At 44.0% G+C, this 27,679-nt stretch overlaps 1 protein-coding gene across 6 annotated transcripts in view; it reads left to right on the plus strand.

Annotated features, from left to right (window-relative positions):
• Positions 1-27,679, plus strand: part of SGMS1 (sphingomyelin synthase 1) — a 246,980-nt gene that overhangs the window by 213,613 nt on the left and 5,688 nt on the right. For all 6 annotated transcript variants that reach the window (XM_083149071.1, XM_083149073.1, XM_083149074.1 and 3 more), the window contains 3 exons: positions 9,694-10,506; positions 13,544-13,661; positions 26,468-26,621. In XM_083149071.1, the coding sequence (XP_083005197.1) occupies positions 9,884-10,506; positions 13,544-13,661; positions 26,468-26,621 (895 nt within the window). In that variant the 5' untranslated portion in view covers positions 9,694-9,883. The remainder of the gene's footprint in view (positions 1-9,693; positions 10,507-13,543; positions 13,662-26,467; positions 26,622-27,679) is intronic.

The following is a 27,679-nucleotide window of genomic DNA, read 5'->3' on the forward strand; positions in this document are numbered from 1 at the left end:
AGGACCTTAGTCCCTGCACTGTGGCTTTTGCTTGGTCAAATGCTTATGTAGCTTTGCACTCCTGGAAAGTACAGTTTGTTATCTGGGGTTTGTTCTACCTCCCAGAAGCTCTGGTACATAATAATAAATTAATTTTACTTGCCTTATGGCCCAGTACATTTGTGGGATGTATCGTATGCCTCCTTTCCATGTGATACCATTCCGGGGAGCCGCGTGGCGAGTGGACACGGATTACTGCGCTCGCCACACTATATAGAATCAACTCCATGCGTAGTGGATAGGGGGGTTATGAACAGGTAAAAAAAATTGCATCGGATCGGCCGATATTGCATTCGATATATCGGCCACCGTGAAACTAAACACGTACCAAAACTTATGTTGACCTTTTTGCACATCGATCTTTTGCATGTTGACCTATTGCATATCAACATTTTGACTGTCTACCCAGACACTGTAGATCTATCAAACGGAACCACCCTCAAATATGTTGCCTTGTGGCACAATTAGGATAAAGTAGAACATTGGCCCTTATTCTGTGCAGAGAGAATTAGATTTGGGTGAGTTATTTTGTTTCTGAAAATACTGACTGCTTTATTTCTACACTGCAATATAGATCTCACTTTGAAGAAAAACACCACCCAAATCTAACGCTCTCTGCACAAGTAACATCTGCCCCACCTGCAGTACACATGGTTATGCCCATTTTGAGAAAGAATTTGTACTGCGATCAGATCTGAATAAGGGCCATAAAACATTGTATGCACTTCTTTTGTAGTGTTCATTCTAGCACCCGCCAACTTTGAAAACCCATGCAGATTCTCTTCCCTGCCTGGGGTGCCGCTGTCTGTTGTGGTGTTTCTAGCACAGGTCTGGCTTGCATATCAGTGCTGATATACAGATCACACTATGCTAGAAGTACTACACTAGACAGCGACACCACAGGCAGGGAAGAGAAACTGCATGGGTTTTCAAATATAGCGAGTGCTAGAATGAACACTATTTTGCATACAATGTATCGTATGCACTGTAATTGGCTGACACAGGATCCAACAAATCCTTGTGGCAGCCATGGTGATCCGATGCGCACGGGGCTGCGCATCGGATCGGAATCGGAGGTTATGCACACTTTTCACCCGTTTTCTCAGCCCAATGCTTCAGAATGTCCTGCTACAGTTTTACTATTTGGTCACGCTAACACTGATGCAGGGCATGCTGGGATGCAAAAAAAAAAGGTTTAAGCAAATGTAAGAATCTATATTTGTAATGAGACACATATTGCGTTAAACACTGCATTTATACCACTTATACGCTGCAAAACCAGGTGTGACCCAGTATTTTGAACATGGAGCTTATTTAATAAGATGGGAGTTCTATTTCAGATGGGAAATTGCTATGGGCCACCAATCAGAATCTACCTATTTGCTTAGCACTCCCATCTTAGTAAATAACCCATTGTGAGTCCTGGATGAGATCCCCTCCTTTACACTTCACCTCTGACCCGGATTATTCATGGGAAGGATCAGTTTACAGCGAACCAGTCAGCCCTGTAAAAACTATGGGCAAACACCAAAATATCTATAGACAAGGACACAAAAGTTTAAACCATTTTTATTCCCCAAAAATATGTATGCAAAAACTTTTACTCCATGCATTAACATCAGGGGCTGAATGTAATCTGCAAATTGCCAGGACTTTGTTCGAATCTGCCCATATTTTTTTTAAATGGCAATCCTTTAAAAAGGCAAAATCTGGTTTATAAGGTTAATATGGAATTTGTATGGTGGTCCCTGTTAGGGTGATGGCTGTGCAGGGTGCACTTGAGTGCTGGAGAGCAGGTGCAACAGAAAGCCACGTGTTGCTCCTAAAGGCCCCCATACACTAGTCCTAAGCACCAGCCCTTGAGAGCTCCCCAGGAGGCTCGCTTACGATTTGGCACTTGTGTATATATATCCCCGGAGAGCTGGCAGGGGGGTCCCTGCGGCACTGGGCAGTAAGTCAGCGGGGACCGTGCGGTGGCCAGGAACTAAATAGCGCTATTTGCTGGGCGGCGGCACAGGAAGCGCTGCTGAATTTGAAAACACTGGCCGGGCGCTGACTTACTGCCCAGCACCGCATGGAAGCCGTTTCCCAGCCTTCGCTGCCTGGACCCCACTGCTGCATAGTATTGTAAATAAGATGTGTTTTAATGGAAAAGTTGCACAAAAAGACGTTAAAAGTGTTAAGGTCCCAATACACTAAGCCATTTGGGCCCAATTTCACCCAATTCAAATGGATTGGGCTGAGAAATTGTTCCAAATTGCGTGTGCAGACATTCCATCCAACCCGATGCCCAATCCTGTGCGGGTCAGAGTCAGGAGTTTAGCCGGGCTGAACATTCAATTTATCAGATCGGACCCATCACTGGCACATTGCGCGTGCTTTTTAGCACCCGTGATGTATTGAGTCCGATCCCAGGTGTGTGCAGCGGGGTCCCTGCAGCGGCTGTGGAGGCACAGGGGGCCCTGCGGAGGATGAGCAGTCAGCAGCTGGGTCCCTGCAGTGGATGGGAACTAGTAGCGCTATTGGCGGGGCGGGAAGCAGCTGCTAAATGTGCAACTATATTTTGAAAAGACTGATTGGCTGAGAGAATTACCTCCGCCAATAAACGGCCGGCCATTCTTTTCAAAATATGTTTTTTACATTCAGCAGCCGCTTCCCGCACCGCCAATACCGCTACTAGTTCCCAGCCGCTGGGACCTCCTTCCCGGCCCCACACGGACCCCGCTGCTCACACCTACCAGCTCCCCGCGGATTTACACGCAATAAATCGCATTTTCCTCTACTAAATATTTGGTACTTGTGTAGTTTCATGGCGGCCGGCTACGCTACGTTGTCAGCATAGCCGGCGCCGTGAAACTACAGTAGGCAGCGCGCACTACTAACCATGAGGCGGGTCAGAGTGATTTTTGTGTCATTTTCTGAGCGATCTAGTCGGATTGCTTGAGAGAACAGTGATGGCGCACATTCATATAAATTGCCGCAATACAGAATAATTGGACATAAAAACTTAAAACATTCACTGCATCACTAGGTTATTTTGCAGGTTTATGCCATGGTTATTTCTTCCTCTTCCCCGGCTTCCAGGCTTATTAATTTTCTTCTGAACATTGTCACTGAGTTTGTCGCCAATGAATGTAATTTAGTCACTATGACTCAAGTCCCCCAGTTCTAATATTAATGCAGTTCATCATTTAGTAGCGCTTTAGATTTTATTTATTATTTTGTGAAATGCCACTTGTGCCGACACACCATCTATTTATTCTTGCTTTTGTTTGTCGCAACACTCGATCTGTGATTGTTTACTAATCAGTGACTTTCATTTAAATAACTTGCCAATAAATGTTTTCTGTTCTAATTGTTGCTGGGAAATGAAGTGGAAAATTAGCAAACAGTTACTCCATTCAGCCAACCATGCTTTTAAGTCATTACATCTACTTATCCAGCTTTTGTAGCAAAAAAGCAAAAAAAATAATGAATGATGTTTCTGGCCGGTTTATGAGTTTGTATTGACTTGTTTGACTTTGAGTATACTCAACCATTACTGTTAATTATTCATGTTTTTAATGTTCTAGTTTGAAAACAATTGTGAATCCCACATGGTATCACTCAGGCCGTTCTCTCGGGTTACTGTGGAACTGAAAGGGTCACATGTCCGGTCATCGTGTTAGAATGCTGCCCCCATTCCTATACAGTACATCCGGCTCAGATGTTTCCAATTGTTTTAATCCTAACGCTTCCACATCGCATACACGGCTCTGATGTGCAATTTTGGTGTCTAATGCCCCATACACACTGGGCGACGGGAGAAGTGGGCTGAGCAATCTAGTTAAGCACAGATTGCTCAGCACAGTTGGCTCATTACGCAGCACTGCACCAGCGATGTGTGCTGAGCGATCTGTCACGGTCAGGTGATTTACTAGGTTTATACTGCATGCAGTATAGATCTAGTCTGGTGATCGTGATGCACGGGGCCATACACACAGAGGGATCTGTGCTTAATTTCTAAAGGCCCATACACACTGGGCGACTTTAAGCTGAAAGCAGCTCAATTTACTCATCTGAGCTGCTTTCACCTAGAAAGCCACCAAGTGTGTACGGAGCAGCGGTGAGTGGTGAGCGATAATGTGCGCTCCCGAATTATCACTGGCTCCGCCGCTCATCTGCTGGTATTTACTACTACATACTTTGGTATCAATATGTGCAGTACTTCTTTGCACATACAGATACCAAATATTGACAAAGAGGAAGGAGAGAATAAAGAAACCTTTATGTACACAGCACCTGTTTTAACTTAAACATGTTTGAGCATATTATGGGCCCCATACATCAGCAATCACAATTTATGGATTTTCAGATATTGGGATATTTTGGCCAGATAAATGGATTTTACAATCTATCTGACTTTGCCCACACATTACAGATTTATTTCAGTGATCGGCAGATTTTTCCATCTAAAGATTGCATCTTCATATCTGGAAATTGCTCAATCGATTGTCATTTCAGCTGTTCATAATGTAAATAGATGAAGAAAACTAATTGGGAATGCCCACACATATAAAAAAGATCTGCAGATAATACCAGATTATTAAACATGTTTAAAAACCTGATTAAGCAATCGATTGGCGATTGTGATTGTGATTGCCAAAAGGGGGAGCCCACACATCTAAAAATAATTGTGGCAATCATCTCCATATCTGAAAATTGTCACAATTAATTGCTGATGTATGGGGCCCTTTATAGTTTTTCCTTTACCACAAGTGGGAGTGTTTTAAACCTAAGAGCTAGGCACCTGGTAAGCTTGGATATAACTGTCACGTACCCCTATAAATAATTACATCCACAATACATTTTCTAACTATTGCAAAATGTATCTTTCCTATCTGTGGAGAACCCTCTTCTGGCTTAAGAAATAGTTGAAGGCTCCTCACTTTGTTGGATACATGGACACCACTTGTGACTGTTTGTTTCTTGTTTGACACTAGCTGGGAGGGTAAGGGCTAGGGCGGGCAGGGGGAAGGTAAGTATACTTAACTTACCCTGTTGGTATTCTGACCATCATCTGTATGTATCCTATTATAAGAAAGCTTGGTTAAAAACCCATGTTTAAAAAATAAATGAATAAATGAAAGTTGTGGGGTATGAGCACTGTGTCTTGAAAACATGTATGCTATTTGGGGAATAAAGCCTGTGACAGAAAATGCAACAAGTCAGCTTATTCCTAAGTTTCGATTCTTATTTTCATTGGTAACTTTCCAGAGGTGAGAATAGCAAGGAGACTGCTAATATGTGGCAAGGGAAATGTGAAATGAAATAGATGATTACGTGAAATTGTTGCCCTGTGGTGAATCCATGTCTGTCAGCTGAGGCTGGGAGGGTGCCTTTGTTAATGTTTAATGTTCTGTGGCATATTTTACATGAATAAATGACCGTCAGCAGATTAGTGATCCATCCAGCCCTTGTTTGTTTGGAGAAACTGTAAAGCCTGTTGGTGCATTTATTTCCCTGCCATGCACTGAGCCAATTCATGAGGAATGCAAAAGTTTATTTCAATAAAGTAGCGAATACTAGAGAAGCCAAAGGTGGCCTTTAATGAAATGCTTATGTAATCCGTGACATCATGCAGAATATATTAAATGCTTACTAATGCCCTCTTTTGGTAAACCTTTTTTTCCCACCTCCCCTCTCTTACCAGCCCTGCACTGGCTCCCCTTTCCCTTCAGAATACAATTCAAGCTCCTTACTGAGGGGTAGATTTATTATCCGTTCTTTTGGGGTATATGCGCTATCCTCCTGTGCCAAAGCAGGGGATAGCGCTTCCCCTCATCTATTAAACCCGTTGTGCGGGTGCTGTAACGGCGGCGGTGCGGGGGCGGCGACGTAGCGCATGTACTATTTTAAGTACAGCGCTCAACAGGCATACCTAATTTATGCTATCTACTTCGACAGCTGCAGGTGGCTATGCCCACAGCAGAGACAGCGCTGTCCCTGCTGCTGGCTCTGAGCTGTGCTGGGGATCTCGTTTGAGTAGGGAGATCCCACGCATGCACAGTCCAGCCGGCTGGGGAGAAGCAGACAGCGCGTCAGTGTTAACTGATGCGCTGTCGGCTGGAGGAGGCATCGCCGGAGGGGGTAGTAAGCGCTTCCCCGCTTCGGTGGGCAGGATGTTAGTTGATCTTGTGGCTCTCCCGTCCTACTTCGCCTCGCTACTGAGGCGAAGCAGGAAGTGTTATAGCTGCGCTAAATGCCCCCACACAGCCGCCGTTACAGCACCCACACAGCGGGTTTAATAGATGAGGGGAAGCGCTATCCCCTGCTATAGCGCATATATACCCCACAAGAACGGATAATAAATCTAGCCCTCACTCACAAAGCCATCACCTATTCCTCTCCCACCTACATATCTGACCTTATCTCTCTTTACACTCCCACTCACTGCTCCACAATTGCACGTTGCCTCTCCTGCTAACTGGTTACTTCCTCCCATTCCCGCCTCCAAGATTTTGGCCATTGTGCTCTGTACCACTGGAATTTTCTAACCATTTCTCATCCTAACCTTTTTATACTTGCTTTTATCCCTGCTGTGTCACCCCAGTCTATCTTGTTCTTCCCTTTTAGACTGTAAGCTCTCATGAGCAGGGCCCTCTCTCTCTCTGCTACTTGTATAATTGTGTCAGTGTCCACTGCTGCAACTGTCTTTTTTTATTTGCTGTATTTTTACTGTAAATCACTATTGTCTTGTTTTTTGCTCACCTTTGTATTGTCAGGCGCTGCGGAACCTTTGTGGCGCCATATAAATAAAGGATTATAATAATTGCTTTAGAAGCATCATATTGTATACTGCAAGGCATTGTAAAAAAAAAAACAATATAATCCTGAGGTTTCCTACTTATTGCAGTGGTTTTTACATGACTTACAAAACATGAACACATTGGGGTCTATTCATGAAGCAGTGGGGAAGTTGCCTGTATATAGGAAACTTCGGCACTGGCTCACTACACTCTTTTCACTGCTTCGTGAATAGACCTCATTGTATGGAAATTAAAAATGATGGTGAAAGTGAAATTGAAAATGGAAAAAGTTCTTAATGACATTTCAAAAACACTTTTTTACAATAGACTAATAAAATGGAATGTTCTGTTTATTTATATATAATGACTCACACCACCTACTGCAACAGCATGTCGGAACTACTGTGACCAAAACCTTATCACAAAGCCCCAGCAGTGTCCCTCCACAAGTGTAAACACTGCTATTACTTCTGGGGAAGCTACTCACAGAAAACCGCACATCGCTTCCCCACAATATCTGACATAAAAATATTAAATGTTGGGTGTGCGATCTATGCATGTTTGATTGAACACCCAAGAGTGGTATATCTATTATTAGGGAAGAAACTATGGGTGCGCAAGCAGGGGCTCTGTGGGTAGCACCATTGACACCCCATGGTAATTGCTTCTGGCTAGGGGGGTATCTGGAGCAGTGTTTTTCAAACACTGTGCCATGGCGCGCTAGTGTGCCTTGAGCTGTTCTCAAGTGTGCCCCCAGATCGAGAGTTGCGCAAACCAGTTTACAGCCACCACCAGTTCAACTGTTATTTACTGGTCTCTTTTCATGTAAAGGGCCAATGTGTTTTATTTTTGTTTCCTGTGGGGACCAGCGTGATTATTTTGTGGGGGCTTATAGGTTTGTATTTTTTTTTGTTGTTGTTCCTGTGGGGATCTCATGATATGCCTTGGCCAGGGCCGGCGCCACCACTAGGCAGATTCAGGCATTTGCCTAGGGTGCCGGCCACTGGAGGGCGGTACCGAGCTGCATGATAGATGCTGCCGGCCGCGCGAGGAGCAGAATGAATGCACCTACCAGAGGAACGGGAAGAAAGTGGCCGCCGGCGCCTACCATTTATCCCAGCCTGCAGGAAAGAGCAGGTGAGTCCGCAACCAACCCCCCTCCCCCCCACCCGCCGGCACGCACACACACCTAGTCAGTGTCATTGGCGGGTGGCAGCGCCCGCATAACACCCCACCCCCCGAGCTGTTCAGCGGCAACCCCCCCAACCCGTGGATTTGGTCAGTGCCGCAACAACACTTGGCTGCATTATTTAAAAAAGCTTTTCTCTCGTCACTTTAAAAAAAGGCATTTCCCGGGGATGAAGGAGGTAGGAGGAGGGAGAGCATCTGAGCGCTAGGTGTATGATATCAATCAGGCAGCAGCTGCCCGGCGCCCATCCACTAGTCATCCCTCACCAGCTGCCCCCGCCACTCAGAGTCAGCGTTGAACATCGGCGCTGCGGAGCCGGAAGCTGCAGAACCAACAGGGAGCAGTGCCCTCTTCCCTGCCAGCAGCAGTGTGTCATCCCGGCCAGCTCAGCTGTATCATGAGCCAGTAGAAGCGGCGGGGAGCAGTTAACCCCCCCCCCCCCCACACACACATACACACACACGACCATGGTAAGATGCCCATTTGATGTGGGGGTGTGGTATTCGTAGTACTGGCTTCCAGGGGGAGGGGGTTTATTTGTATGTATGTATGACAAGCATATGTAGCATGCGTGTATGTTTGTGTATGTATTGAGGCAGTAGATGGATGACAGAGGCAGTGTATGGCTGTGTGTATACATATGGCTGTTTAATAAATCTAAACCTTTAATATATGGGATTTATTATGCACTTTCACATGACTTACCAGGCAAGGGGTAATATGGGGAGGAGGAGTGGGGGGCGTTGGCAGACGTTTTGCCTAGGGTGCCAAGAACCCTTGCACCGGCCCTGGCCTTGGCAATTTTAAAATCTTATTTAGAGTGCAACAAGGTAAAAAGGTTGAAAATCACTGCTCTGGAACATCACCTTGTAAAAGTATCACTGCAGCATTGGCCAAAGAGAATTCTTTGGCCGCTCCAGACAGTCACACAGATCTACAGATGTGTCCACGTAATGTAGCCTCTCTGCACTTTAAATGGTTCTTCTAGTCACACCATGCTGTTGGCGTGACCTGGTAGCGTTGAGCATCTCTTCATGCAACGTTTACCATTTAAATTTATCTAATACATAAAACTATATTAATAAAAACAGCATGGTCTTCTTGTGCATCGTATTTGCATATTGATGCAGAAAGACACCCGATGCTAATGGAGTTGCACAGGAGCTAATTGCTCCTTCCGCTGCTTGGTGTATTGAGGCAAGATGCGTGAGGCCACAGATCAGTACATCCTGCATCTTCAGGCCCAGCATAGAGGGCTGCTTTGGTTCTGTTTATCTACACTTTTTTTCTTTTAAATCGCCAGATTGGTGTTGGATTTTAATGGAAGCAACAGGTTATGATTTGTGTGGGGACCAAAAACCTGTATTGAGTGACCATATATAACATTACATGTTATAAGTTCACAAGATGTTTATGTTTTAATACGTTTATAAAGCACAAATGTGTGTTTTGTTTTTGCTAGATTGATCAGAGCTGCATTCAGTTATAGAGTATAGTGTTATTTCTATTCCATTCTTTGCGTGCTTATATTTAACTAAACTTTGGTACTAATAGGGTAACTATTGTAAGCTCCCCTGCCCCACCAGCCACCCACTTTATTTGCTTTTCTCAATTTATTCGTGACCTAATTCTTCTTCTATTCAGATTTTAATCCACATTTTCATTTTCATTTTCCAGTAATCCTGTGATGCAGCCTATGTTGTCGACAGCAGTAAGAAGGCATGTAATGTGTTAAATTCCTACTGGTATCCACTCACATCTACGCGTGAAACAGGATGAGAAGGCTACGAAAAGGGCTCTTGCTGGTTGGTTCTAGCGATAATTGGATCGTGTAGCACAAGCAGACACACACAGTTGTGTTTGGAAAATGAAGGAAGTAATCTACTGGACACCCAAGGAGGTTGCCGACTGGTTAGCAAAGAGAGGTCTACAAGAGTACTCGGAGACCTTTCAGTCCCTCAATGGCCAAGCTTTGCTCAGGTTAAAAGAAGATGACTTTAAAAGGCCCCCCTTATCACGTGTCTCTTCTGACAATGGGCGTCAGTTGCTGGAGATGATAGAAACACTGAGAATTGAGACCCACATAGAGGAACACAAGAATGGACACGCAAATGGACATATTTGTTCAAGCAAAGAGATCAATTCGAACGATCATGGTTTTATCAGCAAAGCGAAGAACGGGATGCCAAATGGAATCCGGAAGGAGATGATAAAGATTCCGATGCCTGTGCTTGAACGTTCTCAGGCTTTCCCTGATGAGTGGTCCAAAACCTTCGTAGCCTTCCTCTATGCACTTGTCTGTTTTATGCTCACGACGGTGATGATCTCTGTTGTCCATGAACGTGTGCCTTCTAAGGCGGAGGAAGCTCCCCTCCCGGATGTGTTTTTTGATTATTTCGACCGGGTTGCATGGGCCTTTTCTATTTGTGAAATTAATGGAATGATTCTTGTGGGACTCTGGCTTCTCCAGTGGTTGTTCCAAAAGCACAAGTGAGTAAATATTGTACCTATGTCGTGTAAATGCATCCTTTCAGTACTTAAGAAATTACAATGTTAATGCTTTAATGTCATCATATAGTCTTAGATTTCCAATTTCCTACTGAAACATCTACAGATAGTTTGAACAGATTAAGGAGGCAGAATCAATATAAGTGATCTTAGTCTTGTGATGAGATAGTTGCAGAAATTTCTATACTAGAAAATAAAGGGGAGTCATCTGCTTTGTAGTGGTGTTTTTTTTCCCTAACTGTAGAAATTCCATATAAGGCTGTGGCCACACATAGCGGCACAGTGGGTCCCGTTCAGCGGGACTCGCTGCACCGCAAGGAGGCTGCACACAGGCTCCTATGCAGCTGGCCACACATTAGTGTTGCAGCCACTTCGCCGCTATGTGTGGCCGCAGCCAAATTGATAACTTTACGGTACAACATTTATCTTCTAAAGAAAGAGGGGTTTTGAGTCTGCACACAATTCTATCTTGCCCTTTAATTTGGGCCAGACAATCGGCAATCTGTTGTTTATTTAATGTATCTGCGGGGGTGCAGTACTAAGCAACCTAGGGATACATTAACAAGAAAAGGAGAAAAAAGGAGGTTGCACTGGACGGACGCACATCTGAAAATGTGGATATGCGAAAACTTTTGTTAATAACCTAAATATATCGAAATTTTTAGGTGTACGTCCACCCAGTGCAAACCCCCCCCCCCCTTTTTTTTCCTCCTTTTCTTCAACTTTAATATTCCAAGACCAGTTTGTGTTCTCAATCCATCCATTTGTGGACAGTTTATCTGTTATCTAGTGATATTCTTTATAGGGCTAAAGGTGTGTACACACTGGGCGATTAGCGGCGCTGCCGATATAGTTAACGATATTGGTGGTGCCAGGGAACGAATTATATATATGCTAAAACACTGAACAATATTATTAGCGATATCCTTCAGTTAAGTCTCTGGGTGGCTACACTGAGCATGCAGTCATTTTGCGATATGTTAAATTGAGCTGCATAGACAGACGGCACACAGTGTGTAGCATACACACTGGGCGATATTTTAAGCAATATTGTTCAAAGGGCCAAAATGAGCAATGTCGTTAAGAAAATAATCATCCAGTGTGTACGCATCCTAAGTCCACAGTATGATGGCAAAAGTTATGTGTGTTCCCCAGCACTTTAGTGGGTATAACTTTGTGTATTGTCACAAGGTTGGAATAGGCTGGCGCCGCTGATGACCAGTGGCACCGCTGACAGCTGCCTAGGCACTGTGCTGCTCAGTGAATATATGTCCCCTGTGTCTCTTATCACCCAAGGCACAACTAGCCTATGCCTGTATGTGTATTTGTACCATCACTGTTGAACTCTGCCTAATTTGGCTGTTGTACAGCAATCCAAATCAAATTCCTAGTATACGCAAGTATACCTGGCCAATAAAGCCAATTCTGATAGTACACAAGTATTGGTTGTGCCTTATGCTGCCCATACACTTATGCGATCAGATGCGATGGGACATCGCAATGCGATGTCCCATCGCATCTGATCGCATCAAGTGGTGCCCAGTGCAGCTGGCATGCCAGACTTCGGGTGCTGGAAGTGGCTGTGTGGAGCGCTGGCGGGGAGAGCGGGGTACGTACCTGGCTGGGGACCAGAGCGGTTGAGCTGTCAGGCAGGCGGCGGGACTCCGCAGAACTTTGAAACACTGGACAGCCCTCTAATTGGCCGAGGCTGCTGACTGAGAGCTTTCTCAGCCAATCAGCGGCCTCACATTCAGGCGGCCGCTGATTGGCTGAGAGAGCTTTCTCTCAGAGGGCAATCCAGTGGTTCAAAGTCATATGCTATGCTGCCACTGCTGAGTCCCGCTGCCTGACAGCGCTCCTGTCCAGCTCCTCTGCCGCTGCCAGCTCCTGTCCTCCGCCGCTCCTGTCCTCCGCTGCCACCTGCTCCGGTCCCTGCTGCCAGCTCCAGTCCCTGCTCCAGTCCCAACGCTTATTGCATTTGAACAATCGCATGTGGTTAAAAACCACATACAATTGCTCATGCAATTTAATAAATATTATATGCAGCACATAATATCTATCGATGCGACATTCGACGGCGTCGAATGTCCCCTTCAAAATGCATGCAATCATTCAATTTATCAGCCAAATGTGCCGAAATCGAATGATTGCATGCGATATCTCACATATGTATGGGCAGCATTAGGTTTGTGAGTTTTTACTTTGGCTCCTTAATGTGATCATGTGAAGTGTTACATTCCTTTGTGCATGCATGTTTTATTGGACCACCTGACATGTTTACAGCAAGAATTGTGTTTCTCACTGTTTCAGTTGTCATAAAGTGGAATTTGTTGGCCAGCCTTCATTTATTGCTTACCTCCATTCCCTCAGACCAAGCATAGTTTTTCAATGGGAATGTGTGTTTTTTGCATTTTTACATGTGTAACTCACAGGATAGCTGATGTGTGAGACTCCGATGCTTGTTAGAACTGCGGGGAGAGTTGCCAATGTGGATTTCTGCACTGTAGTCAGCCAGCCTCTTGTCTTGTGGTAAATGTAAATCAGATTTGATTCTTGCCTTTCTATGTATGGAAATTCCACCCATACGTACAATAGTACTTAGCTCTTTTATATCAGGTGTTTTGGCATTGTAGAATGATAGTCCTATATGAGAGTATTATGTGTCCAGTTGTGAACATCGCTGAGAACAATTTGCTCGCTACACATTTTCCCTAATGCTGGTTTCATTTTTAAACCTTTGCAAATGTCTATGTTCTTCCTGCGATTGCACAAGTATTTTTACGGTAACATGTTTTATATGGAAAGAATTCCAGACAATATGCACCTTCCTAAACCAAGGGTGTTTTCTGTAAAAGGGAACGTCCTGTTGTGGACAGTCCTCAGTTTAAGAAAACCTATTGCCAAGTTTAACCTTATGATCATTTGTTTCAGTGTAGGTAGATATGCTCTCGTCTTTATTGGTTGTTTTGTGTCTTTTTTTTTTTTTTCCAAGGTTAATATTTCTATACTTCCATTACAGGTCCATTGTTGCCCGGAGATATTTTTGTATAGTTGGTACTCTGTACTTGTACCGCTGTATAACTATGTATGTAACTACACTGCCAGTTCCTGGAATGCATTTCAATTGTTCTCCAAAGGTATGTTATCTTCTCTATAAATCATTTGTTTTATTGCAACCTCACGTTGGACAACTTGCCAAAACTTTGGTGTGCAGCAATGCTGGGTCTGTGGGTGGATGTGTGTGTTGGCACCTGATCTTCCAGTTAAAAGTCATCAGACAATATTATATATAGTAGTCGCACTGCTGACGGAGCATTTACTGTACAGAAGGATTCGCAGGTTGTCAAAGTTTTGTGGTCTTTTTCTTCTGTATTATATGAAATCGAAAGATTTACGGGAATTTATTAGGTTATAGTCTTGTGTTCAAGGTCAATCGCCCAAGAATACAAATGTTTTGAGGAATTATATATTAATATGCCACCAAAAGGGCTCCAGAGCGCCTAACGGAATACGTAAATGAGCAACACAAGCAATGACTTATGGTGTGTACTACTGGCTCGCTTACGATTTGGCCCATGATGCGCCAAATTATACATGCAATAAATTGCATGTGAATTATTGCATGTATATCCCCGGGGAGCTGGCCCTGTAGTGCTGGGCAGCAAGTCAGCAAGGTCCATGCGGTGGCTGGGAACTAAGTAGAGCTATTTGCCGGGCGGCGGCGTGGAAAGCGCTGCTGAATTTTAAAACATTTTGAAAAGACTGGCCGGATGTTTATTGGCAGAATCTCAGCCAATCAGCATCCAGAAGCCGCTGCCCGGACCCCGCTGCTGCACATGGGTGTGTGACTGTGGTGCTTCACTGCTGTCTCATACCTATAGATCAGACCAACACATCTTGGGTGCTAAAAAGCACCCGCAATGTGCCGCTGATGGGTCCTATCCGACAGATTGAACCTGCAGCAGGTTCAATTTGTAGGGTCTGAACCGATGCACACAGGACCGCGCATTGGGTCAGATGAGGTGTCAAACACATCCAATTTGGGTTGTTTTCTCGGTCGGATCCGTCTGGATCTGGGAAAATTGTCCCAAATCGGACAAGTGTATGGGCACCTTAATGGTGTGTACACAACTCTATGCTATTTACATATAATTCAAGCTATCTACATTCGATTTGCACTATATAGTTATTGCTGCCCTGTCTATCTGGGTTTCGATTTGTACTGCAACGGGAGCGCACATCGGGATTGCAAGGTAAAAAAGACTATATAGTCAAAATCTCATGTTGATTGTACCCACCATAATGGTTTGTACACACAGTGAGATTCCTTTGCTATACAATCTTTGCTAACTCTGTACTAGTTACATACAATTCATGCTATCTGCTTTAGATGTGCACTATATAGTCATTGCTGTCCTGTCTATCTGGGTTTCGATTTGTGCTGTCTCGGCAGCGCGCATCGGGATCGCAAGGTGAAAAACCTGTGCAATCTGCATGCGATTTTGACTATATAGTCAATTGCTATGCAATCTTTGCTAACTCATGTGCTATTTACATACAATTCATGCTATCTACATTCAATCTGCACTATATAGTTATTGCTGCACTGTCTATTTGGCTTTTTGATTTCGGCTGAACGGGAGCGCGCATCACCATCAAATCGGGATAGAACATGTAATAAGCTTTCTATCTCCATTCGATGTCTATGCGATCCCGATTAGTTTTTTTACTATATAGTGAAAATCGAATGTAAAATTGTACCGTGTGTACACAGCATCAGAGTACAGGCAGTTTAGGACAAGTACATGGTATACAAGGATAGTTGCATCAGGGGACAGAACAATGAAGTAATTATTAGAGTGGCAGAGATCTTGCGTTAGGTGCTGTAGAACTGCTAAGAAGCGGTGGTTTCAGTTTATCAAAGTTCTGGAGCGTTTTGCCGTTCTCCATTATTATCAGATCTACATGTTTAGGACTGAAAAAGAAGTCGTATCAACTGTACTACTCCTTTTAAGTCAATCCTCCTTTTACAATGGCAGACCGAATTCTCTCCCACTCTTCATTGTTGACCCTCTGATTTGCCGCAATATTTCAATTTCAGGGAGATTATGCTCCTTCTGAGACTAATTAAATAGTGATTTATTTGAAGAGAGGGGTGTGAACAGTATATCCCTTAGTACAACGTGTAAAAATGAATCAAACAGTTTTTGTATTTGTATAAAGGATGTTACGCTCCTGTTTTTTTCTACATGCAGATGTTACTTTAACCTTCTGCACTTTCCAAGCCTTTTTCAAATTTCCGTTGTGTACTAGCAGAGTGCAACATGCAGATATAAATGGGGACTTAATCCAGCTAAAATATTCACTTTGCAGTAATACGTTCACTGTGGTTAGTCTGTTAAATAATACAGTGTTGCCTGAATTGACCCTGCAGTAAATTGCCATGTTTTTGGCAGAGTTCTTTAAATTAGAGTAAGAAGCATGCGTTTTGCAAAGCTCATATAATGCATTTGGAATAAATATTGTAATGGAACACACAAGCTTTGCTTCTTGAAATCAAAATCCCGTCTAGCGGTTTTTATTATAGCAAATGTCGATTATATGTTTTTTGAACGAATGTGTATTATATTTTTCTGACCTGTTAAACACGGTAATGTGTTTATTTGTAATTGAGATTAAAATGTGTGATTAATAGTATGGCAGGGATTTCTGTAATGATGGCACAGCTGTTGCTGAGCCGACATTTTTTTTAATCACCTCTCTATTAACTTGCTATATATGGATTCCTATAAAGTGTTCTTAAAGGTATAGCTTGTTCTGGGATTATGGTACCAGGGGTCCATCTGATAAAAATCAGCCTGCATCATTGGGTCCTGATAAGCACTGCTCCTGGGATGTGCCCGCCAGTAATAATGACCTTACACGTTAAAGCAGGGTTGCCGACCCTCCCGGAATTACAGGGAGTCTCCCGAAGGGTGGGCAACCCTCCCGGAATCAGGGGGACCCCCACTGAGCCCCCCGATCGCGGCATTTAAATGCCGCAATCCGTGGGTGTCAGGAGGGGGCGGAGCTAAAACATCACACTCCTGTCATTTTAGCCCCGCCCCCTCCATGGAGATCAGTGATTTAGTCTATTTCCCATAATGGGGCGGTGCTTAATGACATCACAGTCAAGCCCTGCCCCCCAAACTGGTAATGAAAGTCTCCTCTCCGGAGCATTTGAAAGTCGGCAACCCTGCGTTAAAGTTTTAACTCTGCTTTTAAAGCGCCCCCCCCCCCCCCCCCCCCCCCCTCCTTCATACTCTACTGAGATTTCTGTTCCGTGGAGAAGTCACAGACATTCCCCCTTGAGCCACCCGGGAGCTTTCTGCGTGGCAGGATCACATACAATATATCACATGTGGGTGTGTGATATACTGTATTGCATGTGTTCCCATTTTCTGTTGCCATGAGGTGGATGATGGACATGTAAGCAGGACCTATCTTCAACTCTGATGCACACGGGGGCTCCGCATAAGACCAGATGTCAAACATCTGCATTTGGCCTCCCTACACCGGATTTCTTGACCCGATCTGTCGGAATAGGATGCCAAAGGAAAAGTGGCCAAATCGGACAAGTGTATGGCCAGCTTTAGATACCTGGTTTTGTCCTGTGGTGGCCTAACGTAGCTAGATGGCTATTTTTGTTTTATAACTTAATTTTTCTTAAATTTCTTTTTGGGGTCAAATTCAATTATCACACAAACTGGCTTCCTCCCAATTCAGAGGGCTGTGATGTGAATTTAAACAAAAAACAAAGATTTTATAGAAAATGGAATGGTTTCCTGAATAATATAGCGAAATGGGCATCTTAGCCATAGCATGGTTAAATAAGAACCTCTTGGCAAACAGCTTTATTTGGCTTCCAGTTATTCGGTTAGGGGTTATAGTTGGTAAACCTGGGTGGCTGGTTTATGTACTGTATGATGTAAAACTAAGCAGGTGCAATGCAAAGTACTTCTGAAGGAGAGGAATTTGCAATTGCCCAGACATTAATGGGATTCCTTCAGAGGAATGCAGGTCTTTGTACAGAGTAGAGGTATACCAAAAAAAGAAATATTAACTTGGCATATATACAAAATGTTATCTGAAGCTCTTCTAGGTTTTAAAGCAATTACTGTGCTCACTTGCATTAACTTGGTGTAGAATTAATAATACATTTTTATTGACTAGCTAACCAAGTCTTTACTTTTTTTATATCGCATTTAAGCCTGTATTGCAGCCCCTTCGTGTATTTAACTTGTTTTTAATCAAAACAAGATTCATACACACTGTAATACACAAAAAGCGTATTAACCATAAAACATTTCAAGTATGTAAACTACATAGATAGAATTACACAAGTTCTAAGCCTGCCAAATGACTGTTTTTTGTTTATTTGACATTGATGCATATTTGTATTTTGTGACTTATGTTTTTATTCTATTTATACTCCCTAATATCAATGCCATATTTTTAATGTACCTTTATGTGGTTGTGTCACAAAATATCGACAAGTGTCGACGTTGACATAATGTCAACCATGTGGTTTTGCATTGGAAAGGTAATAAACCTAACCACATCATAACCCTAAAATTGTGAAATGGGCTACTGACATTCAGACCATATACCCTTTATATGTATTACAATGGAAGTAGGATCTGGTTTCCATAGAATGTAAACAGGCCTTTAGAGAGAAACCATGCTTTCACACTAGCCGTACATTTTCACCCCTCCATGTCCTCACATTTGCAAGTTTTGCCACCCCAACCTCTGAGTGACATGGGCACAGTATCTAAGCTCATACCAACTGCATAACCATAGGTGCGTTAGTTCTTGCACCATTGGTTGGCCACAGTTGGTAGTTTTATTTTTGATGATGTGAGATTGGTAGCAACCTATATGATGGTAGTGTTCATTCTAGCACCCGGCAGGGAACAGGAACTGCATGGGTTTTCAAAGATGGTGGGTGCTAGAATGAACACTATGATGGGAAGCAGTAATGGTTGGGTGTAAGGGAAATCTCCATAGCAGTGTGGTTATGCATTTTTATTTTTATTTATTTTTTTATGTCTTTATATATTTGAGTAAGAGCTACATTATTACCTGTCTGAAAAGACAGTCTTTATGTATAATTCAACAGAATTTGTAACTCGTATATTGAATTTCAGTGACTAAACCCTTTTAATGTAAAAGCAGAAGGGTCAAACACGCTGTAGTACTGTAATTTACACCCTAGGTAAACCACTCCCTCTGATCCACAGTCATTCAAAAGTGTATTACAGAACAGACCGACATTCAGAAACACACCGTTGCCTCATCCTCACCTTATACCACTTTTACACCAAAACTGCCGGGTCGTACCCAGGTTTTTGGACCCGGATGCGACCCGGCAGTTGGTCCCTTTTACACCGGTGTCCACCGGCATTATGCCGGGTAGGGGACGCCGGTGAATTCCGGTGCTCGGTGATGACTTCATCTCCATGCGCCGGAAAACCCACCGACCGTCACCCCTGCAACGCAGCTTGACACCCCCACAATGATGACTGACACGCTGGGTGCAAGCCCAGCACCCAGGTAAGCTGCTGGGCTGCCCCCAGCCTCCGTACATGAGGTGAATGGATGCCGCACACAGGCATCCATTCACCTCTGCTGCTGTCTGCATAGTACCCCAGACCACAGCGGAGGCTGTACGCAGCCCCCTGTCCAACCTTCCGACTGACCTCGGGGCGCTGCGGTCCGGAGGTTGGGGCTCCCTGGTTGGAGGAAATGGGTCCCTGGGTCAGATTACCCGGGTTACCCATTTACATGGCCCCTGACTCTGGGGAAGCTCCGCGTCTGACCCAGACACCGGGTAACAGGACCCGGGTTATTATTATTTTTTACACCAAGCCCACACACTGGACTGGAGCGACAATAATCAGGGTCGCGGCTTTGGTGTAAAAGGGGTATTAGTGTCATCAGTCACTGTCTCTGCCAGTGCTGGGTACATTAGCATGATCTCATCCTCTAAAGCATACACTGGAGCACAAACTGTTGTTGCTTCCTTTAAGGTTCAGATCATGACTGGATCATGGGGAATTTTCAGATCAAGAATTTTAGATGACAGCCCTTGGTTTTCAGCGCTAATTATTCAGACCGTAGTAAGTGATAGCAGATGTGTGTTCAAGGATTCATGATGCTGCGGACCTAGGTTTTCAGTTTACTGAAGATTTCAACTTCTCACAGAATAATTGTAAAGTTGACCGAGCATTTTGTGCTGGGATGAAGGATTTTTTAGGGAACCACCAATTAGGAGACCTCAGTGGGGAAAGTGAGTGTCTGAAAAGAGATTTCTGAATGGAATCATACGGGTTAAAAGTCTCACATATAGATAAGCATACCATCTTCATATCTAGATTGAGCAGTAAAACTCCCTACCCACAAGTTTTGGGGGGGGGGTTTCCACTCCGTATTTTTACTATCTTATGGTTATACTAGTAAAGCTAATTTGTAGTAACTATCAATGATGATTTATTTGCATTTGTTTATTTCTAGGTTATTTTAAGGCATGAGGATATTTCTCATTCCCTCGCAAGCCAAATTTTACCATATTTTACCATACCTGGCCCTTGCTACCCCCAACATTGCAGCCCATAGAGGAGAACAGGGAAATCTGCAGTTAGTTTGCTCCAATTAGCAAATGCAGCTGCATATGTCTGCAGTGGGCATGTGTAGTATATAGGCAAGTATCCGTATTTGGAAGCACCCCTGTGTAAATATATCAAGATTGGTGCAAAGATTTTATCATACCGAGGATCATATAGTGGGTTATATATTGACAGTTATTTTATATAGCGCCCACATATTCCACAGTACATAAAGCATATTTGCCTCCTCCCATCAGTGCCTGTCCCAGTGGTGCTTACAATCCCTACCATGTGTACACGCACATTCATGTTATGGTTCATTTTCATTGAGAACCAATTAACCTTAGCAGTAGATTTCTGAGGTGTGGTATGAAACCGGAGTGCAGAAACTAACAGATGGTGATAGCAAATTCATTAACTTTTAATATAGAAATGCAATGGATGTCTTTCAAGGAATGTATCAGTAGGTGTAATTGTAGCCAATGTAAATATTTGGTCTGAATATGGAAAATATTTTGGAATTTGAAGGTTTCCAAAATTAGTTTATTGGCACTTAATAGTAATGAGGCATACACATGGGACAATTTAAGCCCCATGACTAAATTGCTTAGAAATAAAGCACAGATTGTTCTGTGTGTATGCCCCATAGTGATGGCGATGTGCGGCTCCACGTATCCCCGTTGCCCGCAGAGATGGACAGTGCCAGGCACACATTGTGGGTGCACCGCATTGTGTGCTGAGCGATCTCTGCTTCACTACCTCGCTAAGAACGGAGGCACTGTGTGTACAGGGCTTAAGTCTTATGGGGCATACACATGGGGAGATTAAAGCCCCATTTCTAAGCAATCTGACTAGATCGCTTATATATGTATATGACCCCCAGCATTGCGCTTTCCGGTGCGGTGTCCGGGCTGACTAGGTATATACTGCATGCAGTATACGGTATATCTAGTGATTGGCAGCGTTCTCTCTCCAGAGAACACTGGCTGTGACAGATCGCTCAGCACACAGCGCTGGTGCAGCGCCGTGTGCGGAGCGATCTTTTCATAACTGCATCACTAAACACAGATGCTCGGTCGCCCCGTGTGTGCACGGAGCATTACATTTGCTGTAAATAGTGGGTTCTGTGAGGCTGCACATCCTTTTGTACAATAGACTCTCTTTTATATCATTGATGAGCAGTGGAAATGTATTGGAGGAAGCACAGAAACTAAGCAGTGATTCAGAGGTGAGGTCATTATTGCTTTGTTCTGTTACATGGTTGCCAGGGTTACACTGTACTGTACATCTGCCAGAGTTTCCCCTTTAACCCTAATGTAGTATGATGGCATGCGGCATATTATTCTACATTTCAGGCTGTTTATTAACATTCTGTTCTGGGGAAGTGTGAATTCATGGCAGGCTGTGTCTTGCATGACCAGCGCTGCAATATTAGAATCTGCACAATATTGCACTGTAGCATGTGATGAGAACAAGCTATCTATCTATCTTTCTAGATATATATATATATATAATGGTCTAGTGTCTGATTGTGTGTGTGTCTCTGAAACACTGCCATCTCTTGGCAGCGAGTGAAACTACATCTCTTTCTCTCTCACACATGCGCAAGCACAGAGGCAACCACTAGGTAGCAGACTAGCTTTCAAAGCATTTGCTTCGACCAGACTTATATTATAGTTGCGTGCTGGTTTCTTGCCGCTAATTGAATCTGCCCTTTTGATTTGTTTGGTTGGTTATTCTCCCTCTTTTTGCTCTGCCTTGCTAGTATGCTGTTCATTTGTATTACATTATTAGGAAGGTGCCTGCCAGGCAAGGTGATCTTCACACTTTGTTTTATATGCTGTCCCTGGCCATTGGTTGCATGGTAACAGCACAACGCCCGCAGCCTTCAGGGTCATTGTCTTGTATGCCCTCAGTAAGGAAGTCTGCCCCTCTAGCACCACTAGAAGTTCAGCACATGCAGTTGTGCTTGCGGTTCTATTTTTTTCCATGATGGATTCCTGACAGCCTAATAAAGAGCTATAGAGATCCACTGCCTGTTCTTGCTGTAACCAGGTGCCATACAAGCCTGCTACTTGGTCTGAGCTGTGTTTTGTTGACAAGTCCACTCTTCTGCTCCTTGCGATCTGTAGCATAGAGTGTGTACTGATTTGTGTGTATGTAATTGTCATGTCTGATGTATGCACTGCATGTGGATCCGATTACAGTGCAGCTGGGCCGTGTTTATTATCCCCATGAGCTGAGAGAAAAATTGCTTTAGAAGTGCTCATTACATGCAGAACATACGCCAGCGTGAGATCTCATGAGACCTGTAGCTCTCATTCTTATTCTGGTTTCATCTGTGACATACACAGCTTGTAGCGAGGGGGGGTCAGCTTTCTGACGCTGCGTAGATGGGCTGTATATAGATAGATGTGTAATATAGCTTCTAGCTGCTTTGTTGGAGATGTAGTAATAACAGCACAGGCTGCTGGGCCACAACTTATGTTTTCTCACTGCCTTTGCCGGTTCCTCCCAAAACAAAAAACCTTTGTTAGATGCTAAATTAATGAAAAATACTAATTTGTTATATAATCTGCCCTCCAGTCACCTAATGCACCCAATTCTATACAGACTCGCTTATGTGGACGTGTCAATAAGTCAGCCTGGTAGTTATGGGCCGTTTGGGGAGAGAGAGGGGTTTGGGTCATTGGGTTGACACATGTGAGGTCCACATAACTTATGTCGACATATGAAATAGGTTGATTTGTCTAAAGTTGACAGAGCTGTCTGTGTTCCAGCATGTGGTGAGGACAGGGAGATTGTGCAGCTTAGAGAAGTGATGTAACTGAATATTAGGAACTGTTTGGGATGTGTAAGAGACTGCCTGTCACACTAGGAACATGCAACACCTGAACGTTCTCCCTACGCGACAGATTTGTGGACATGTAGCACACACTGTACTTTTCCTCTGAACTGTAAACTACATAGACACGTGGTGTTCAGAGAAAATCGATGGTCTATGTAACATGTCTGTGGTGTTTAACTTGAGGCCAACTGTACTGCTTGCTTGACAAAACGTGTGTTATGTATCGCCTGCAAGGGATTAGTGTCCCATTGGAAAATTCCCCTCGCCATGAAATGTAATCCATAGCGTACATGATGAATAATGTCAGTGATGCTTGTTTTTTTTTTTTATTATTATTAATGTGTAGTCTGCAAAATGTCTGTGATTTCAATATGTCTGTGACTTAACTCCTCGAATTGGTCACATTTTAGTTAACAATGCACACCCTGAGTATTCCCCTTCACTCTGAGAGCTGCCTAAAGGTGCCCATACACGTACCGATTACCCGGTACTTTTTGTGCTAAAATAGCATCGTTGTGCATGCGATGCGATGCTATTTTAGCACAAAAAATACCGGGTAATTGGTACGTGTATGGGCACCTTTAGAACCTAGTATACGATCTTATTAAGCAGCCGCTACTTCTAGACTGAACCCCAGGAAATGGAAATGCATACAGTTCCCCTTCAGTGAAATGAATGGACGGAATCAATTCTGGATCTATTATTTGAATCCTTTTATTAGAGTTTTATATATATATATATATCACAGATAAATTTAAAGATGATTATTCCAGTTATGTACATCAGTCCCTAGCCATGTACATCAATGTTCTAGATCACATGGACACAGCTACAATCTAAAGCAGGGGTCTTCAACCTTTCCGACAGTGTGGGCCACATTAAAAAATTCGACGAAGCCCGAGGGCCACTAATCTCTACTGTGGTATTTAGCACAGCCTTTCATAGATAGACATCACAGCCCCGGCATACATATTTGGCACAGCTGCCCATACACATAAACCCTGCCCCCAATATATAATCAGCAGCAGGGCTATTTCTAGACAATTAGGGTCCCAGTGCAAAAAGAAAAAAAATGCAGCTCCCCCATACATAATATTATATTGAAGAAATTGTGCGCGCTCCCCGAAAGGGGTGTGGCCTAATTCTAAGGGGCGTGGTCTAATTATAAGCGTGTGAACTAGCAGGAAAACCATTACCTGACATTTCACTTTTGCAACCTGCATGACCAGATATTGGTTACCGCAGGAATTGTTGTTGTCCTTCCATGCTTAAGTTGGCTGGCTAAAGGCCGCACAGTGACATATAAACATAAAGGCCCACACAGTGACCTAGAACTCCTCACAAATCAAGCCCAAGCAATGACAGGCTACTTAAATCAATATACACTGTTTATCTGTAATGCCCATTACGCATTGTGCCACACACCGTAATGCCCATTACACATTATGCAACACACCATGATGCCCATTGCACTATAATGCCCCCAATACTCCTGCTTATACATATGATGCCCGCAGCAGTGCCTCTCATAAAATGCCACCCGTAGTGTCCCTTATAAAATGCCACCAGTAGTGTCCCTCATAAAATGCCACCAGTAGTGTCCCTCATAAAATGCCACCAGTAGTGTCACTGGTCAGAAAGGGGTAATTCTAGATAGCCAGCACAGCCCCCATAAAGCACAGCACTTCATAGATAGACAGCACAGCTCCCCCCCCAAACATAGGCATCTCCGCACAGCCCCCCCCCCCCATTGATAATCAGCACAGCACTGCCAGCCCCCCTCCCCCATAGTCAGCACTGCACAGCCAGATGCTCCCCTCCCCCAATATTCAGCACAACATTGCAGCCAGCTTACCCCCCCCGAAAGTCAGCACAGCATTGCAGCCAGCTCAACCCCCCCCCCAGTCAGCACCGCATTGCAGCCATCTCACCCCCCCCCCCCAGTCAGCACCGCATTGGAGGCAGGCAGCTCACCTCTCTCCTCCCCTTAAGAAACCTGCCTTAATCTCCGTATTTCCCTTTCAGAGGGCTGCTCCTGCTGGCGGCAGCGGCTGTCTTCAATGAGAAGGAGGGAGGCAGGGACGGGTGCGCAGCATCAGAGGTCTGGAGCCGGTTGTCACGCGGCGGCTGTCTTCTCTGAAAGGGCGCGGGCGGGACGTGTGCGCAGCTTCAGGAAATCCACGATGTGCATGTCCCGTCCACCCCAGCCACTGCACGTCCTCCTCCGCCGCGTCCCCCATGTAAAGGGATGAGCGTGGAAGGTTTTGGCTTTTTTAAACGGCACTTACAGGGTTGTTTTTTTTTTTAAAGGCATTTACAGGCGGGCCAGTCAAAACAACTCAGCGGGCCACATGTGGCCCGCGGGCCATGGGTTGAAGACCCCTGATCTAAAGCATAGGTTCTCAAACTCAGGGCCCAATTCAGACCTATTTGCAGGGCTGAGAATTGGCAGCCCTGCCGGTTATCGAATGACTGTGCATGGTTCCCTTGTGAACTAGCCATCGCTGGCCATTGGCAAAATGAATGACAGTCCGCCGACGTTAGTAAACAGCATCCAGGCATTTTCTGCGAGTGCTGCCGAAAAACGCAGGTGGACCCGGCTGTTGGGAGGAGGGATGCTGAAGTCATCAGCTGCCCCGATCTCCCCAAGGCCATTGCAGTGCTGAGTGCCACGACCCCCATAGAGGGAGAATAAAATAGGTGGCGAGCGCAGCTCTGTGCCCACAGCGAGCGTGCAAGGGGCTTCGTTGCACTCCCCCCTCTGTACAGTCGGGATTCCGACATCAGGCTAATGACTGTCAGAATTCCAACTGTCTGTGTGTTATACCACACCCGCTCAGCCATGGATAACTTTAAAACCTGGACAGTTATGCTGGCCACTCATCAGACCAACTTTCATCCAACTAGTTGGTTGGATGAAATAAAATTCTGGTACTGGATGGGAGCAAATGATAAAGAGCAATTTGCTCACAAACGCAGGAAAATGGACAAAAACTTTCAGTGAAGTTATTTAAATCAAATCGATACAACTACAGTACATTGTCTGAGCGACAGGTTTTGTCTGTTTTCAGATTTTCGGAGCAAATGACTGAATTATAAATTACATTTGCTCCCATCCAGTACCAGATTTTTATTCCATCCAACCAACTAGTTGGATGGTTGGATGAAAGTTGGTCTGATGTGTGGCCAGCATAAGGGTGCCTTAAAGACTAGATATAGATGGTTTTACTTATAACATTATTGATTAGGTAAAGCCATTTACAAAGGTCTGTGCGCATAACCTTCTCCAAATTAATGTTCTGCATGTTTTAGAAGATATTTATTTCAAAAGTAAAATGGTTTTAACTTTAATGGTTCATAACTTTTATTTAAAAGTATAGTCCTTAATACTTCTTCTGCCAAAGTCAAACTGTAACCCATGCTTTTCCTTTGTTTCTTCCTTTTCCAGCTTTTTGGCAACTGGGAGGCCCAGCTCAGGAGGATATTAAAGATGATCGCAGGGGGCGGTCTCTCAATCACAGGCGCCCACACTATGTGTGGGGACTATCTGTACAGTGGCCACACAGTCATGTTAACACTGACATACATGTTTATTAAAGAGTGTAAGTATTCACTTACTTTTCAGTATTGATCGATGCATGAAAGTATGCCAGTCACTTGCAGTCCTTCTGCACTTTTTATTCATGACCATAAAGCCAGTGAAAACTGACTGCAAAAGTAATTTTGTTTCTATTGTTTTGTTAATTCACTGGTCCTGCCCAAATAATGGCTGTCTCCTTTTGAATGTAGGTTGCACACTTTAATGATCCAGTGCATTAGTAACCCGTTCTACTGTATGTAGGAACAATACAATGTAGCTTTGACCCATTTTCCATCAAATATTTGTGAAAATGCGCCTTACCATAGTATAGGCTTTCATCAATGTACAATATTAACCACGCAGTGAGGCTAGTGTGCAGTGGCTCTTATTGGGCATTTATTGGGCATTTTGCCTCTCATGCACACAAAGTATAATCCCCAATATGTGCAGCATAGTCAGGGCAATTAGCTGCTGTAAATTGTCACGGCTAGTTTAATATCCCACACTGTAATATCTAATAAATTGTACTACCTAAACTTGCACCAAGCCACCTCTTGTAATTTCAACTGCCGCATTACTAGATTAGATGCACTCAGCCAATTGAAAACAGCTGCTGATGTCCTCAAATAAGTCCACACGCTCAAATAAGTCCAAATGGGAAGCGTTTTGCCTGAACACCTACCTTCCAACCTTCATCCCAGGCCCCCTTAGCACAAGGGGTTATAGGCAGTTAGCATAGGAAAATGTGTCATAAACATAAAAGAAATTGCTTGTTTTTGGGAATAATAATGTGCAAATTATTTTTCTGTCCAATAAGTTTGCTTAACTGCGAAAAATGAAGTGTGTCTCTGCACAAGCTCTATCAATAAAGGTCAGAGTATAGAAAGGAGTATATATATTATAAATAGTGCACCCAATATGTACTTTTTAAATATTAGCTCTGGCAGTGCTCCCTGAGAGCAACACATACTTTCCTACCTCGTTTGTCTCCTCTCTGCAGCTTTTCTCGGGCGGGGCTTGTTGCCATTACACCCCGCCCCATTAAGCCCCGGCCAGATTCCTGTAAATGCCGCGGTTTGT

This window comes from Crinia signifera, chromosome 6 (assembly GCF_055691185.1).
Source record: "Crinia signifera chromosome 6, ASM5569118v1, whole genome shotgun sequence".
Lineage (NCBI taxonomy): Eukaryota > Metazoa > Chordata > Amphibia > Anura > Myobatrachidae > Crinia > Crinia signifera.